This window comes from Nannospalax galili, unplaced genomic scaffold, assembly GCF_000622305.1.
Source record: "Nannospalax galili isolate Female #2095 unplaced genomic scaffold, S.galili_v1.0 scaffold18, whole genome shotgun sequence".
Taxonomy (NCBI): Eukaryota; Metazoa; Chordata; class Mammalia; order Rodentia; family Spalacidae; genus Nannospalax; species Nannospalax galili.
The window spans coordinates 6,330,296-6,346,372 of NW_008346548.1; the positions used below are offsets into that span (position 1 = coordinate 6,330,296).

At 42.8% G+C, this 16,077-nt stretch overlaps 1 protein-coding gene across 3 annotated transcripts in view; it reads right to left on the bottom strand.

The window, feature by feature from the left end:
* The window catches only part of B4galt4 (beta-1,4-galactosyltransferase 4), a 48,065-nt gene that overhangs the window by 6,356 nt on the left and 25,632 nt on the right, over nt 1–16,077 (bottom strand). For 2 of the 3 annotated variants that reach the window (XM_008842881.2, XM_029568206.1), the window contains exons 2-4: nt 11,262–11,655; nt 8,911–9,143; nt 4,782–4,969 (exon numbers count right to left, since the gene is read on the bottom strand). In XM_008842881.2, coding sequence (XP_008841103.1) covers nt 4,782–4,969; nt 8,911–9,143; nt 11,262–11,514 — 674 coding nt within the window. In that variant the 5' untranslated portion in view covers nt 11,515–11,655. The remainder of the gene's footprint in view (nt 1–4,781; nt 4,970–8,910; nt 9,144–11,261; nt 11,656–16,077) is intronic. The other variant, XM_008842884.2, reaches the window with a different exon arrangement.

Genomic DNA, 16,077 nt, shown 5'->3' on the forward strand with positions numbered 1-16,077 from the left:
ACACACACACACAGGCCAGCAGTCTCTGGTTTCAGGGCAGGCGTTCCAGGAACATTAGGCAGAGGATGCACTTCTGTCCATTTTGTCCACTTACTATGGCCTCATATCCACCTTCCCCTGCTCCTGACCTTCAGTCCTCTGTTGATATCACTAAGCAAGGTGCCCTCCCACCTGTTGTTAACAACACTAGTGTGCAGAAGTCAGTCAAGACTCCTAAGTCTACAACACTGCCTTAGATGTCAATGAGAGAGTTCATCTCACATACCAACTCAATGAGTGGAAATGGCTGCTAAGGGCATTGCATGAGGAAAGACTCCGAGGCTGTATCCATATTCAGCATGAACGAGTGTCACGATGAATTTTTTTTCGCCCTTTTCTCTTTGCGGAGTGGAGAAGTGGAAATCAAGAGACAGCACCAGCATGTGCCCTGGGCATGCTCACTCTGCAAACACCATCCCAGAGTTTGTTTCCTAGATCCAACACAGCACCCCACTGCCCCAAGCTTCTCACTTTTGGGCAAACAGACAGAAAACAGTATAATCTGGATCAAGAGCAAGATAACAAATTATTCTTAGATAAGCTGAATTTGAGATATCCCTGAGGCTTTTGCCAACAGGCAAAGGACAACAGGGTCCAAGCTCACAGGACAGCTGAGGCTACAGATCAGCTGGCAGCTGTGAGAACTTGAAGATAGTGCATGGGGGAGTCACTGGAAGACAACAGAATGAGAAGAGCAGAGTGTGTGCGGCAGCTAACAAGGAAGACAGGAAAGTAAAAATCCACAGGAAGCACCAGGAAAAGCACCTCCCAGGCAAGCTGGATTCTGTACTTCAGTGACCAGTCAGCACCCTGAGAGAGAGAGAAATAGCCCTTAAATACAGCTCTGAAGCAATTCGGAATTGCAAGTGGGGGCAGCGTCACAACTTGAATGTGACTACATAAAGGATTTCTAAGTTTAATTAACTTCAATTCCAAGTGTCTGGGGTCAATTAAATACTGATAGTTTCTAGATAAGAAGAAAACAAAGAGGAAAGACTCAGTAAACAATGGACATTTGCCACTTGGCAAGTGGCACCCCAAAGCCACTCTACAGCTGAGTAGTTTGTTTCCACACTAGTACAGACCCTGTTTACTCTGTACAGAAACAGATTCCGTTATGTTAATCAGACTCTGGTTGTGACCAATACTGGAGAGAAAGAATTGTAAAGGAGGAAAACCATCTTGGCTCACAGTTTCAGGTTTCAATCTGCAGCCAGCTAGCTCCATTGCTTTCAGACCTGTGACATGTCACAACAGCATGGTAGGAAAAGTATGGTACAAAAGATTTTTTACTTCGTGACAGCCAAGAAAGACGAGGAAGGAGCTTGAAACAAGATACAGCTCCCAAGAACACACTTCTAGAGACCTACTTGCTCCAAGGAGGCCCCACAGCTGAAAATTTCTATCACCTGCCAATGATGCCATCAGATTATAAATCCATCAATGGATTGAATCATTGATTAGGTCAGAGCCCACATGATCTAACTATCTCTAGAGATGCCCTTACAGACACCCACTAAGATACACTTTACTGATCTCCTCAGCATCTCTCAGTCTAGGACAACCAAGATTAACCATTATAATTATAATAGCTCCACCTAAAACTCTGGGAAATGGAATTTTTCAACCTAAAATCAATGAAAAGAAATAAAATATTTAGAAGGTAGCTATTACTGACTGAGACATTTACTAGCAGTGACTTGTGCCCAAAGTTACCAGACTCTGGTTCATGGGGAGGCAACTCTTATCTACCAAAGCAGCACCTATATCAGGATCCTGTAGATAATGGAAATACCAGTCCTGCATAAGCTCCCAGGCACCAAAGGGCAATCTCCATGAGAGACCTAATAGGGATGCTCTGGTGGAGACCTGTCACTACCATCATCCACAATGTGCCAGACATGGTTGAGCACCGTGCTTCAGAGGTCCTGCCTCCTAAAGTTTAGAATCCAGTGACCCCAGGGTTCTGAGAAGGGACTCATTGCAACAGCAGGAGGAACTAGGCCTGGAAGGATCCAGATTGGCAGAAAATATTGACCAGAACTTGGTAGGGAAAAGCACAGGCCAAACAACACCTGAGATCAGCGCTACTGGAGTGAGAGGGGCAGGAGTTGTGTTGAGGAGCTCCTGGTCTCACAGTTGCTGTGTGGCAATTGTCCCTATGTTTATGGACTTTTGCTTCTCTTATCTAGAAAATGATAAATTTTAACTGGTCCTCAAATGTGCACTTATATATCTATATGTATATTTTAAGGGCTATAAGGCCCCTAGAATGAGGAAAATGTATTCATAAAAGAACAATAGAGTCCTTGTAGAAAGAGGCAGGTACAAAGGAATTCTTGGTAGTAAAATTCACCATGAGTCTTGTGGATGAAAGTTTCCAGAAAAACTGCATCTTGAAACGGAACCCTCTGTGAAGGCTGATCAACTGATTAGCACTTCAGTGATTGTGAAGAGTTTAGAATATTGCAAGTACAAAGCCTAATGACAATTTATCTTGAGCTATCTTTAGCCCCATAAATAGCCTGTCCTTGCCCACTTTTGTTTCTAAAGTCCTGTGACTAACAAGTTAAAAACCTTTTTAGGGGGCTGGAGAGATGGCTCAGTGGTTTAGAACACTGGTTATTCTTGCAGAAGACCCAGGTTCAAATCCCAGCACCCACATGGCAGCTAATAACTGTTCATGATTCCAGTTCCAGGGGATCCAATGGCCTCTTCTGTCCTCCGAGGGCACTGCACAACACAGGTGTGCTTACCTACATGCAGACAATACTTTCATACACATAAACTTAAAATAATAAATATTTTTTTAAAAAATCTTTTTGGAATGTATTACCAAAGCTCTAGCTCCTACCACCCCAAAAGCTGAGTGTTATCAGATAGCATCTGAGGGCTATAGCTGATATTTCTATTTTGGTATAACCACTTACTTAAGGTTTCCACCAATGTATTTGAGAAGTGTCTTCATTTATGGCTTTTCTTTGTTCTGTTACTATAAAAACTTCATGAAACTGCTTCTACATTGGAACATGGAATTTAGGGTAACACGAATCTGTGTTCCTGGGTCATGGTCACTCACATTTGGCTCTAGAATAAACTATCTCATCACCTTTGAGGTACAAGTTGTGCTTTTGTATCTCAAACACTTGGGGCAAGTTACTTTAACATCCTCCCTCTGAATGTGTGGCAAGTGACTATTCCTTGTACTTACACCCACGGAACTGGCAAGACGGTGAAGACGCCTGAGCTGATAGACACTCCATGGCACAGGGACACACAGTCACCGGCACTGAGCTGCCTACAACTGAACTTGTCAGGCACTTGCCAGCAGAATTTGCCCAGGGTAACAAAGACAAGAAGATGGAAGGCCTATCTCTCCCTAGCAACAAAAGATGAAGCATTGACATGACATATACAGTAAGATAGAAAAGTTTAAATTAAAAGGCAGAACCAAAGAAAAATCTAAGTCAGAACAGCTCAAGATAGGAAGTACGGGGTAAGTATAACTCGGCAGTAGTGTGCTTGCTTACTGCAAGGCTTTGGGTTTAATGCCTATGACCATGCACACACATGTGCGCACACATGACAAGAAATACATTAACTCTCAGATCTTCGAATAAGAGTCTTTTTAGTTCTAAAAAAAAGGCCACAGTTTGGCTCAGGGCTTGCATTCGGATCAAAAGGGAAGCATACTATATTACAAGGGAGTCAAAGGCTTACTGGTGGTATCTAGATGTAACAGCAAAGCCTGGCCAGTTGCAATTACAAGTTAAGCAGCAAGAGTCAAGTGTGGGCTGTTTCTTCAAGTACATAGCACTTGACAGACTCCTTGATGATGACTCCAAAGTATAAGTCTTTACAATCAGTTCCCAGCACAATGGGCAATATCTCTGTCTTCTGATGGTCCAGTTTAATGCAAAGATACAATCTAAACTCTCCACCTAAGGCTTGTGCTTAAGCAATCCTGTGCAATTGTTCAAAAGGAATAAGAAGTTTAAGGTTAAGAGTTTAAAAGTCTCTAAGCATGGTGTACACCTTTAATCCCAGCACTTGGGAGACAGAGGCAGGTGGACATCTGTGAATTTGACACAAGCATGGTCTACATATCTAGTTCCAGGCCAATACATGGTAAGACCTTGTCTCCCCCCTGCCTCAAAAAAAAAAAATTTAAGAGTTACTCACAATCAGGCTGTGGATTACTGACATTTCCTCATAGAAGGAAGAAGTTGGGAAAGTCACTGGACTCTCATCCGATGTTCCAGCTACTCCTCCCAGCTAACCATTTGTAGGAAATTCTGCCCTAACTACACAGGGCTGTGGGTCTGAGGAGGTGCTAGAATATATAGGTTCCCTGTTCCCCAGGGTGAATTCTGATAGACTCAAACTTCAGTTTGTGGGTCTATTTTGGGGATTTTATGAGGAGGCATCCATTATCATCCCTCAACCCCATACTCCTGCCCTACCTCCAGTGAAGGAATTCTCACAACAGTAACAGAAGAATTATCTTAAATAATCCAAAGTGAGCCACTTATAAGAGAAACATGAAGCCAAGACCAAGGAGAGTGTCAGGAGACTCAGTTTCCCTCTTACATTCACTCAAGGTTTTTGGAAGACTTTTTCCCTTATTACATTCTCTATTGCTATTTTGAATTCTAAGGGAAAATGAGTGATACTCTGGACACCATATTACAGCCTTGATCACAGTAAGACAAGCTGCATAGCCTTGGGCAGAGCTGCCTTACCTGTACCCGGTGCTGTTCCTACCAACCACCAGGTGCTTGGGCTGATTGTCACACGTGTAAAGGTTGAAGTCATTCTCAGGCACCAGGTCTACATCGTGGAATATAAAGCAGTCCCAGTTTTCCTCCTTAAGAGCTTCTATATAGCCCACATTCAGGAGTTTGGCTCGATTAAACTTTTTGGTTCCAGCCTATTGAGAATGGAAATTAAAATGTGAGCTCCTGAGACAGGCTTTCTCTTGTTCTCTGCTTTGGCACCCATTCAGGGATGGGTATTACTCTTGTTCACTTACGAGACTATATGCACTAAGATCTAACAGAGGAAATGTAATAATAAAAGATGCTTACATTTTTGCTTTATACTTCACACATATTTATATCCTCTAATTTAAAAACATCTCTTTGAGTCTGGAAACTAGTCACATGATAGATATTTTCTTAGCAAGAATAAAACGTTCAATAGATTGGTTGCATAGCAGTAAACTTTTTGATGTTGCTTTCTTTTGTTTTGTTTCAGACAAGATCTCATTTTGTAGTCAAGGCTGGCCTGGAATTTATAGCAATACTCCTGCCTCAGACTCTCAAGTGCTGAGATCGCAGGCATGAGCCATCATGCCCAGCCAGCAAATAGTCCCTTTTTTTAGGTTTAATTTTCTTTTTAATTATGTGTATATGCTTGTGTCTGTGTGAGTGTATGCCACATGAGTACAAGTACCCTCAAAGGCCAGAAGAGGGCATCAGATTCCTGGAGCTGGAGTTACAGGTGGTTTGTGAACTGTCTGACATGGGTGCTAGGAACTGAACTCTGGGTCCTCTAGAAGAGCAGTAGGAGCACTTAACCACTGAGCCATCTCTCCAGCCTCTCAGCAAACACTCTTAATATCATTGAATAGTATACTTAAAAATGAGTAAGAGAAGCCAGGCATGGTGGCACACACCTTTAACACCAGCACTTAGGAGGTAAAAGCCTCTATGAGATTGAGGCCAACCTGGTCTACACAGTGAGTTCCAGGCCAGATGGGCTACTAGGGAGACTCTGTCTCAAAATCAAAGCAAAACAAAAAATGAATATGATGGTAAAAATAAAAATAAATAGCTGAGATGATAAATTTTATTTTGTGTGTATCTTATAAAAATTAAGGTAGTTTTAAAATACAAATACAAATAAATCAACAGTAGTAAATTATACACTGAAATTTTATTAAGAGGCTAGACATCACGTTAGATGGGGTGGCACCTACTTTTAATCCCAGCACTTGGAAGGCAGGGGCAGTCGGATCTCTGTGAGATAGAAGCCAACCTGGTCTAAATAGTGAATTCCAGGAGGGCTGAGGCTATGGGAGACCCCATCCAAAAAAAAAAAAAAGTAACCTCATATTACATGTTCTTTTAAATTCATATTTTTAAATGTCTATATTAATTCCATGCATAATTTTAAAACTTCTTGAACATACTAGTCATACCAATTACTGTTAGTGCTTCCCTACTGAATGATCTCAGTCTTAACCTTTTACATAGATATTGAACTTCTAAGAGACTTAAGAGCGTGCCAGAAAGAATTTTTAAAAAGATGGCTATAAACTGCAAAGTTTATTGCTAATATTTCTAAGCTACTTAAAGTTTTCTAGGACATCATTTAAAAAGATTCTGTTATAACACTAATGGCAGAGGGTTAATCCACACAGTGGCTTTACATAGAGATTTGAAGACAACATGACTTGCAATATCACCAACACTTTGCATACAACATGACTCAAAAACTTTATAGGATTAGTTTCTTTAAGGCTTAAGTGGATAACCAAATTCTGTAAGAATAAATTCTAACTTGATAAACAGTTTATCATAAGACTATAAGCAGATTTTAGAAGTTACCATAACATTTTCCTGAGAAGAACAAAAAGTGAATATGTCCATTCATAAAAATAGTATTGTCCCTATCCAGATGTGATGGCACACACATGTAACCTCGGCAGTCTGGAGGCTGAAGCAGAAGGATTGTGACTTTCAGGCCAGCCTGGGCTATATAGTGAGATCCTGTCTCACAAAAGAAAATGAAAAAAGAAAAAAAGAGCCAGGCATGGTAACCAGGGTGAAATATATTAGTTCAAAAGCCTACTGAAAACTACACATATAATATCTGTATATGAGTGCATGTGTGTATCTGAATGCTATGTAATAAGAAGCACAGTGCCAGACAAGAGGAACCTCCCTGCAAGCTGTTGGTAAGGGTAGTCCAAGAGACTCCCAAAATAATACAGGCTACTGCCAAAGCCCTTGATTGACCCCCAGAACTTGGAGGAAAAACTCTATTGCTGAAAATATTTTGGACACAGGACTTGGAGCAATGGAGCTGGAACTGATCTGGGAAGCCTCCTCTCTGAAGACTAGCTCTCATAGTATCAGAGGATACTACGCAAGCTGCTAAGGGAGAAAATCAATGAATAGTCCAACCCCAGCTATAAAACCCTAACAACCACAACAATATCCAGCACAGCAAACTATTTTATCTTGGGGGTAATCAACAGCTATCTTATTGGGCTTAAAGCCTGCTCAATGAGAGGGAACTCATATGTGGTACTGTAAACATAGTCAAATACATAAGGCTGAAGCAGTCATAGATCCTAGAGAAAACCTATGTCTGTCACATCCCTAGACAAATGTAATTTCTTACTGTATGTGATAGAATATGTGAACTGCAGAAGAGCCACAAGCCTTATTATGGAGAGCCATAAATCCCTTAAAGTGTCTAACTGGCCCTAAATTGGCAGCCTGGCCTTGCACAAGCCTTATCACTCCCTGGACCTGAGAGAGACTGTTTGTGGAGCCCACCTGTCTCCTTTAGGGCTATAGATAACTCACCCACCTGCCTGAGCAAATGATCCTCAGAAAAGAGACCCTCAAGGACACCAGGCCCTGGCAGAGTTAACGCTTGCAGCTGTTGCAGCAGAGTTCCTATATAAGACCAGACTGTTCCATCTTCAGTACACAGATAATCATGCCTCGAGGAAAAGTTATCAGCCCTTTGCTGGGCTTCCTGAATCCACGGAGCACATTCCTTACCTTTAGCAGGTTTGGTTCTGACTCTTATTTCTAAACTTTAAACTCCTTCCTTTTTCTATACTCCTAAATCCAACAGTATGCTAAATATGGATCCTTATATATACAGACAAGTGTACTTCTCAGCACTCATCAAAGCTTCTTTTTGCAACAGATGGAGACTATTACAGAGTTCCACAACTGTTCACACACAGAGAATAAGTATCTGTGAGATGACAGCCCCAAGTGACACATCTACAATGGCACCTCAGACACAGATGTTTAAATTGATGTCTCAGGGCTGGAGAGATGGCTCAGCAGTTAAGAGCACTGACTGCTCTTGCAGAGGACCCAGATTTGATTCCCAGCACTCACATGGAGCTAACAACTGTCTGTAACTCCAGTTCCAAAGGAATCCGACACCCTCTTCTGACTTATGCAGGCATTGCACAACATGGGTGCACCTACCTACATGCAGGCAATACACATATACACATAAAATAAAAATAACAAATAAGACTTTTCTTTAAAAAAAGGTCTCATTTTTCTTTTAACAAATTTTAATGCCAAATGCAGGCATCTTTAGTCACCATGACCTCAGTGCTGGACTCTTCAAAGGTGGCCTACAGTTACATGGCGTTCCTACTAAACACTTCTAAAAACCAAGTGAGAAAGTCAAGAAAGTGAAAAATTAAGTGTAGCGTGTCTAGTCAAAGTAAGTAAAAAGCCACAGAACTAGCTGACTGTAACACCAAGCACTCTGTCAAAGACCTCCCCTTAACAGCTACACTCAACAATGAAATGCAGAGGTCCAATGCCCCATCATGTAGCACACAGAAAATACAGAAAGAACTAGGAGAGGCAGGAGATCTCAGGAGACATCTAGCAGTGAGCACTGGCCACCAAGGAAGGTTAGGGCAGTAACTTCTCCCAGAACTTGGTCCCATGACTCCACACTTTGGGGTCAGAATTTCCTCTGCTCTCTTCGAGAATAAGGTAAGAGAACCGTCCTTTGATCATGTTCCTTTTACCCAAAACAAAGGAGCATATGGCTGAGTTCCTGAGAGCACAGAGCTTAGAAAAGCCCCACACTCACCTGGTGGATGATGTAGATGCCATAGTCCAGCTGCTGCCTCTGCAGGAAGGGGTGTAGGTGTTCCAGCAAGTACATCAGGTGCTTCTCTCTATTCCGGTGCGGAATGAGGATGGCCACCCGTTGTAGAGCCTTACATTCCTCAGGGTGATACCGGCCTCTGGACACCTTGGGGTTTTGGGCTTGTACTTCCTCCAAGGTGAGGTCTGGCTTGAAAATCAGCTTAGTCCGGCCTCCTGCAATCAACATGGGACACACATCATATAGGAGCTGTCGTGTAATATGCTCAAAGTTACATAGCTGATTCACATGAAGGCTTGGCCCTCTGCCCGGCACACTGTGAGCCCTATAGGAGAGTTAGCTCTTATGACTCTTATTCAGTTAAAGTCGAATTTAGTCATGAACTGTACAAAGAACAATGAGTTAAAGATAACAAGCTGAAAAAGCAAGTAATTGGCATTTAAGAGCATTTCTTTGTAGCTGGGTGAGCTAACCTGGCTCCATAATCCATTTGCGAGTGGGACATGAAGGCTGTCCCAACCACCCCACTGACCAGCAAAGGCCAGGGCTAGGCTGAGAAACCCCTCCACTCTTTTCCTTCTCCAAAGCCCAGAAGGTTGAGCTATAAAAATGAAGGGCATTCTATGGAGTCAAACTCAGAACCCTTTTCCCCCTTCTGCCCTAAACTGGGCATGCCTAGCCCCCTGAGGGCGAAGTGCTAGAAAGAAGGAAAAACCTGCCTGGCTCCCCAGCCGGGGCAACAGACACCCACACCACTACAGCACTTCCCCCACCATGCAGTGCTGCCATGATGGACACTTCCAGCCAAACACAGCAACTGCTGAGTGAGTATGGTAGGAGCCCAATGACAAAACCAAAGACCATCCATGTTAACCAATCCTGCATAAGGCTTCAAACATCAGGCTGAAGCAACCGACCCCCCTTCTTCTGACCTGAATTAGAGAATATACTGACTAGTAAGGGGAGGCAGAGCTCTGCTTAGGAACTCAGCTAAGCCCTCCTGCATCCCACCTCCTTCCCCGACAGCTCCCTTTTTTAAACTTCACATTTACTGGACAGGCTTTGAAATCAGAAACAGCCTGCAAGTTGAGCAATCCCTTTTTATGCAAGCATCCTATCTCAACAGCCTGATACATACTGAGACAGAGGATCTGAAGTTTCTGCAGCAGGCTAAGAACAACAGACCTGCAGAGCCCCAGGCTATCTCACAGATGACTCTTGAGTATGAGCAGGAAGCTAGAGCTCCCTTGGGGGTGGGGCAGCCGGACTGCAGAGCTGGAATGTGGAAGGGTCACCCCACTCCATCCTGCTTGCTCACTGTCTCCAGAGAAAGACCAACAGATGAACGGCACAGCAGGGGTAGTTGTACATGGGGAACCTAAGATGTGATCTGCTGGGCAGTCCCAGAATCCTTTCTGGAAGAGGAGATCTGAGCTTCAGGTGACTAGAAAAGAATCCACTAGGGAGACAACAGACTGAAGAAAAGCATTCTGGGAAAAAGAAACAATACAAGACAAGGCTTAGAGGACTGTCTGGAAAAGTACAATCACTGTGATATTCTGGAGACACAAGATGTATGAGAAATAACACTGAGTGGGTCTTGTTTCCTCTCTCTCTCTCTCTCTCTCTCTCTCTCTCTCTCTCTCTCTCTGTGTGTGTGTGCACTAAAACTAATTTACTGTTCACTAAAGCTGAAAGGCAAGACATCAAAGGCAATTCAAAATATACAAGATACTGAAGGAATTAACATGAAAGACGGCACTGAAGAACTTAGTCCTGTCCTCGACTAAAAGGAGATGCTAACAGATAAAACACAAGTGGACTCACTGACTATGCATGCATCCTCCAGTGTCCATCCATGAGAATATGCCCAGGCAGCACACTAGTCTTAGGAGGAGGAAGAGAACCATGAACCCAAATCAGTGGACTTTATTCTATGCCACAGATACTTCCGTTCATGCGTATATAGAATGAATAATGAAATCACATCATATAATCATATTTGAACCATGTATCATTGAGAATAAACAAATTATACCCTGAACAAGTTATGCCACAGAAGCCATTCACAGCATATACTTCCAATTTGTAAAGATAAAAATCAGGAAAAATTTACTGAGTAGTGAATATTAAAGTCAAGGTACTGACTGAAAGAAATATGGGCCTTAAGGGGTTCTAGTGAGATACCGTCTCTTAATTTACATACTAGTTCCACAGCTCTATTCATTTTGTAAAACTATATACATTTCTGAGTTTTGTACTTTTTTGCACATGTGTCAGAGTTAAATAATTTTTCAAAGTTCCTGCGAAAGAAGAAAACAGCAAACACTTACTGAGCTTTGGAGACACAGAAGGGCACTTGTCAAGCTCTGCTTCTGTCATGTTGGCATCGCTGGTCAAAGCTTCCTTCTTCCCCAAAGCCATGACCTTGTTGAAATTAGCTATGAAATTCTTTGCCTTGGGGATCTCTTGAATAGCATCCACAAAGTAGTTACTGGTGGCCCAACCAACCACCGTCAGGCACACGGTGAAGAGCAACAGTAGTCGGAATTTGTAGGAAAGGTGGAAAGGCAGGTTGCAGCCCATGCCTTTTATTTTGTGAGTGACAGGTCTCTGTGGTTTGATGCAACCCAGGAAGTTTCAGGTTGAACTTTTCCAGTCTGAGAACTTGATGACAGCTGGCAATGTGATGGCTGCTTCTGTCCAGCAGTTCTGTCCCAGAGCTGTCTAAAAGCAATCACAAAGGACGTGTTGTTCTGAATGAAAAGCCTGTCTTGAAATGACATGCTTCAGCACACACTGGAAATCTATCCCGATGGAGCTTGACCAACAGTAATCTTAGCTTGCCCTTTTAGAGTCCAGGGACTTTAGAAGTAGATGGCTCCAACCATCCACACATCACAGGCTTTCTCTGGCACCCACCAAGAGAAACTACTTCCAGACACAGACAGAAGGCAAAAGAAAGCGAGGGACTATAATTTCCCCTCATTTTTGGTCTGGGCACAGCCTAAACTGCAGGCTCAATGGCTCTCTTCCTCAGTCACCCATTCCTGGCCCAGCTTTAAGAGAGGTGAACAAAATGTGAACACTTACAGAAGTGTGTTTGTACCCAGAGAGTAAATAAAGACCAAAGTTCTCCATGTCAAAGCTAGAAAAGCAAGGCACCCAACAATGGGAATGAATGCTGTGCTCTTGGTGAGACCCTGGCTGCAGACACAGCCCTGTCAAGGAGGGGTAAGAAACAAAGAGATCTCAACAGAGGAGGTCAACAATCTATAACAAAAACAAGTAGAGCTAGAGTACAGCATTAAAGATCAGGGACTTGGATTTACCTCTACCATATATCAGCCTCATAGTCTATGACCATTCACTTAACTAAGCCTAGTTTCTTTATCTCTAAAGTGGGGATAAAATATCTACTTTGGGCTGGAGAAGTCACTCAGTGGTTAAGAGCAGGTACTGCTCTTACAGAGGACCTGAGTTGGGTTCCCAGCACCTACATAGCTGCTAATAACCATCTGTAACTCCAGGAGATCCAGTGCCCTCTTCTGGCCTCCAGAGACACTGCACACATGGTGCATTTACATGCAGGCAAAGCACACACATAAAATAAAGATAATAAAATTTTTCAAGTAAAAAAAAGTAAAAGGATGCAAACCATATATGCATGCTATGATTACAAAGAACAAAGGCAAAAAAAACAAAAACAAAGAACAAAGGCACAAAATTAAGAATAATTCAGAAAGAAATACACTTAAAAGTGAATGGCAATTACATGTATGGGATAAGGCAAAAGTAGTTTTTCTTATATCATTAGATAGCTTTATATCATAGTTTAGATAAGTTTACATTTGCATTGTCTAATATTATGGTTTGAATGTGGGTTATCCCCCAGAAGATTCATCTGTTGGAAACTCAGTCCCAAGTATGACAGTGTTGAGAGGTACCGGGACTTTTATGAGGCACAACCTACTGAGAGCTGGTTAGATCATTGAGGATCTACCCTTGGAAGGGATTGGGCTACTTCTCATGGAACACTAACTTGATTCTTGAGAGAGTTGTCATAAACTAATGGGCCTACCTCTTCCGCATGCTCTGGCTTCCTGTCTCATTGATCTATCCCTCTCAAATACATTCCACCATCATTCTGACATCTACCACAAGGTCCTCACCAGGGCCAGGTGAATGCCAGTACCATGGCCTTGAACTTCCACAACACTGAGTCAAATCAGCCTCTTTTTAAAAAGTACCCAGCCACAGGGATTTTATTTTAGTAAAAAAGAAAAATAGGCATACAAGATGAAGGGAGAGTTGAGAGGAAGTAAGGGTTGGATATGATCAAAACACATTGTAATAAATTCTTTAAAAATTGATAAAAATACTAATAAAAACAGACATACATATATAGTTTTGTACTTAGGTATATTTTACCCAAGAACTATAATATGTTCTTGTTTCATGAAAATCAAGGGTTTTTTTAAAGTGAGACATGAAGAAGTGGCGACTACAACAAAACAATCTTGATGGCGCTCAACATAATTTCGCCCTCACACTGAAAGGGTAGCTTCAAAAACTAGTTCTAGACTAGTCTGTAGAAAACAATTCTTTTCAAACCCAATGTTACAGATGGAAATAGAGTCTTAGGTCAGACCACAAAGAGAACATTTGAACAAAGAGGAAACCAAATGTGACAGCCAGTGCTTAAGAGCACTATGGAGGCACTGCAGGAAGATGATGGCGGCACAAAAATAACTGAGAAGGGCCCTTCGTTTGTGCACCCGGCACTGGGACTAATAACTTTGCGTGTTAACTTACTGAATTCTCACCTTCCTCCGGACAGGATTCTGGGGCTGCCCCACCAGAGCACATCCTGGGTTCCCTATGTACCACTACCCCTACTGTGCCACTCACAGTGTGGTGCTCATCTGTTTGTCTTTTTTTCTCTGGAGACAGTGAGCAAGCAGGATGGATGGAGTTGGGTGACCCTTCCCAGCTGTGAAGTTCAGCTACGGCTCCCCGTGCACGCTAAGAGAGAGTTGTTTGTGAGGTGGCCTGTGGCTCTTCACAGACCTGTTCTTAGCCTTCTGCAAAAACTGTTGCTCCTCTGTTCTGATCTGCTCACCCTGCTATAATAAAAAACCTTGGATATATTTCTCACAGTTCTGGAAGTTTTCTGGAAGTTCAAGATCAAGGTCTAGCCTGGTCAGGGCCTGTTGTAGGTCCCCTGACTGGCTACATCCCCATATGGCTTTTCTTTGGTACACATATAGATAAAAATCCAGATTTCTTTCTCTTGTTCTTTATATAAGATGATTAATCCCAATCTGGAGGTTCTACCTTTGTCACCTTAACCTAGGTGCTTCCCTAAGGCCCCACCTTCAAATACCATCACACTGGGGACCAGAACTTCAACCACCTATGGAGAATGAATTTCACTCTCCTCAGTTTTTAAAATTACATTTATTTATTTGGGACAGGGGGAGAGGAGGGGGCACATAGCGCGTGTGTGGAGGTCAGAGAACAAACTTGTAGGAGTCTGTTCTCTCCTTCCATCATGTGCATCCCAGGGACTGAACTCAGATGTCAGGCTTGGTGGCACTTTACCCACTGAGCCATCTCACCAGCCCAAGTCTCCTTGTTTTACTAATAAGAAACAAAGGTTTAGAGAGATCAATTAATTTGCCCAGGACCACACGCCTGGTTAAGGGGCAGGGCTGGGGTGTGAGCCCCAAGGCTCAGTTTCAAGGACTGTGCTTCCTTCCACAACAGTCCTCACACAGATACTTTCTCTTTTCTTCCCTTAATGCCTGGGTAGGCCAGACACACACACCTGAAAAATGCAGGTGCCTCTACCTCTCCCACACCTTCCTGTCCCTTTCCTTGGCCTCTGTTCAAATGCCTGCCTGGAGGCCTGCTCTCTTCCCTCCAGTTGGCATGACTCCAATCAGGCTCCGGGAGCCAGCCAATCTCCTGTGAACCTAACTGTAGGAGACTTAAATGTGGGTATTGGAGATCATGTTTTATAAAAATCTCTTGTAAATGTGGCTGGGAACATTGCTTTTCTAAGAGCTATTTATGGAAACACTGCCTTGAAAGAACCGAAGGAACCTATGATCACAGATTCACTGCAGCATGGAAGTGGAGGACTCTAAGGAATATATATCCAGATGGGCGTGGTGGCTCACGCTTTTAATCCCAGCACTTGGGAGGCAGAGGCAGGTGGATCTCTGTGAGTTCAAGGCCAGCCTGGTCTACATAGTGAGTTCCAGGCCAGCTGGGGCTACAGGGAGACCCTGTCTCAAAAAGACCAAAACAACAACAACAACAACAACAACAACAAAACCCAGAACATATATCCAGTGCTTTCATTTACAGGGTAGGGAGAAGCTTGACTATGAGAAATAGGAGGGTATTTGGTTTGAAATCTCTGTGCCTTCTGCACATTTTTATTGTGAACCTAAAACTGCTCTAAAAGGTTTTTTTTTTTTTTAAGATTTATTTTTAAATATGGTGGGGGAGGTTTGCACATGAGCACAGGTACCTGAAGAGACCAAAAGAGAGCATCAGATTCCCCTGGAGTTACAGGCTGTTGTGAACTGTCTGACATGGACGCTGGGAACTGAACCTGAGCCCTGACAAGAGCAGTACCTGGTCTTAACTGCTGAGCCATCACTCTAACCTTAAAAAAATACTTTTTGAAAACACTCTACCTGAGAAATAAAGAGCTATGAATGATAAACTAATATTCCTGAACTGCAAAATGTGGAATTTGTTCAGACAAGACACTTATTCTTAAAGCAAGAAGCCATTACTGATGACAACTCAGGCCTCTGTTGCTAATCCCACTTCTTAAGACCAGTTAAAAACAATCACCACTATTTATAAGCTTAAGCGTCCTCCATAAAACTGATGGTACAGAAGGACGTTCCTTGATTTCTGTGAGAAAACAACAGAGGTATAAAGGGTTTAGAATATTTCCTTGTGCCTTTCAAAAGAGATCTCCAGCCTCATCCCCAGCCTATCAGCTAAGCAACCAGAGGTTTGGGGGCAACCCCTCTCTGCATGTTTCTCTAACTGTACAACTTGGGAGGAGGGGACACTCTTGCTTCATAGCATTGTTGTAATAAAAAGATACACCCAAATGCACCT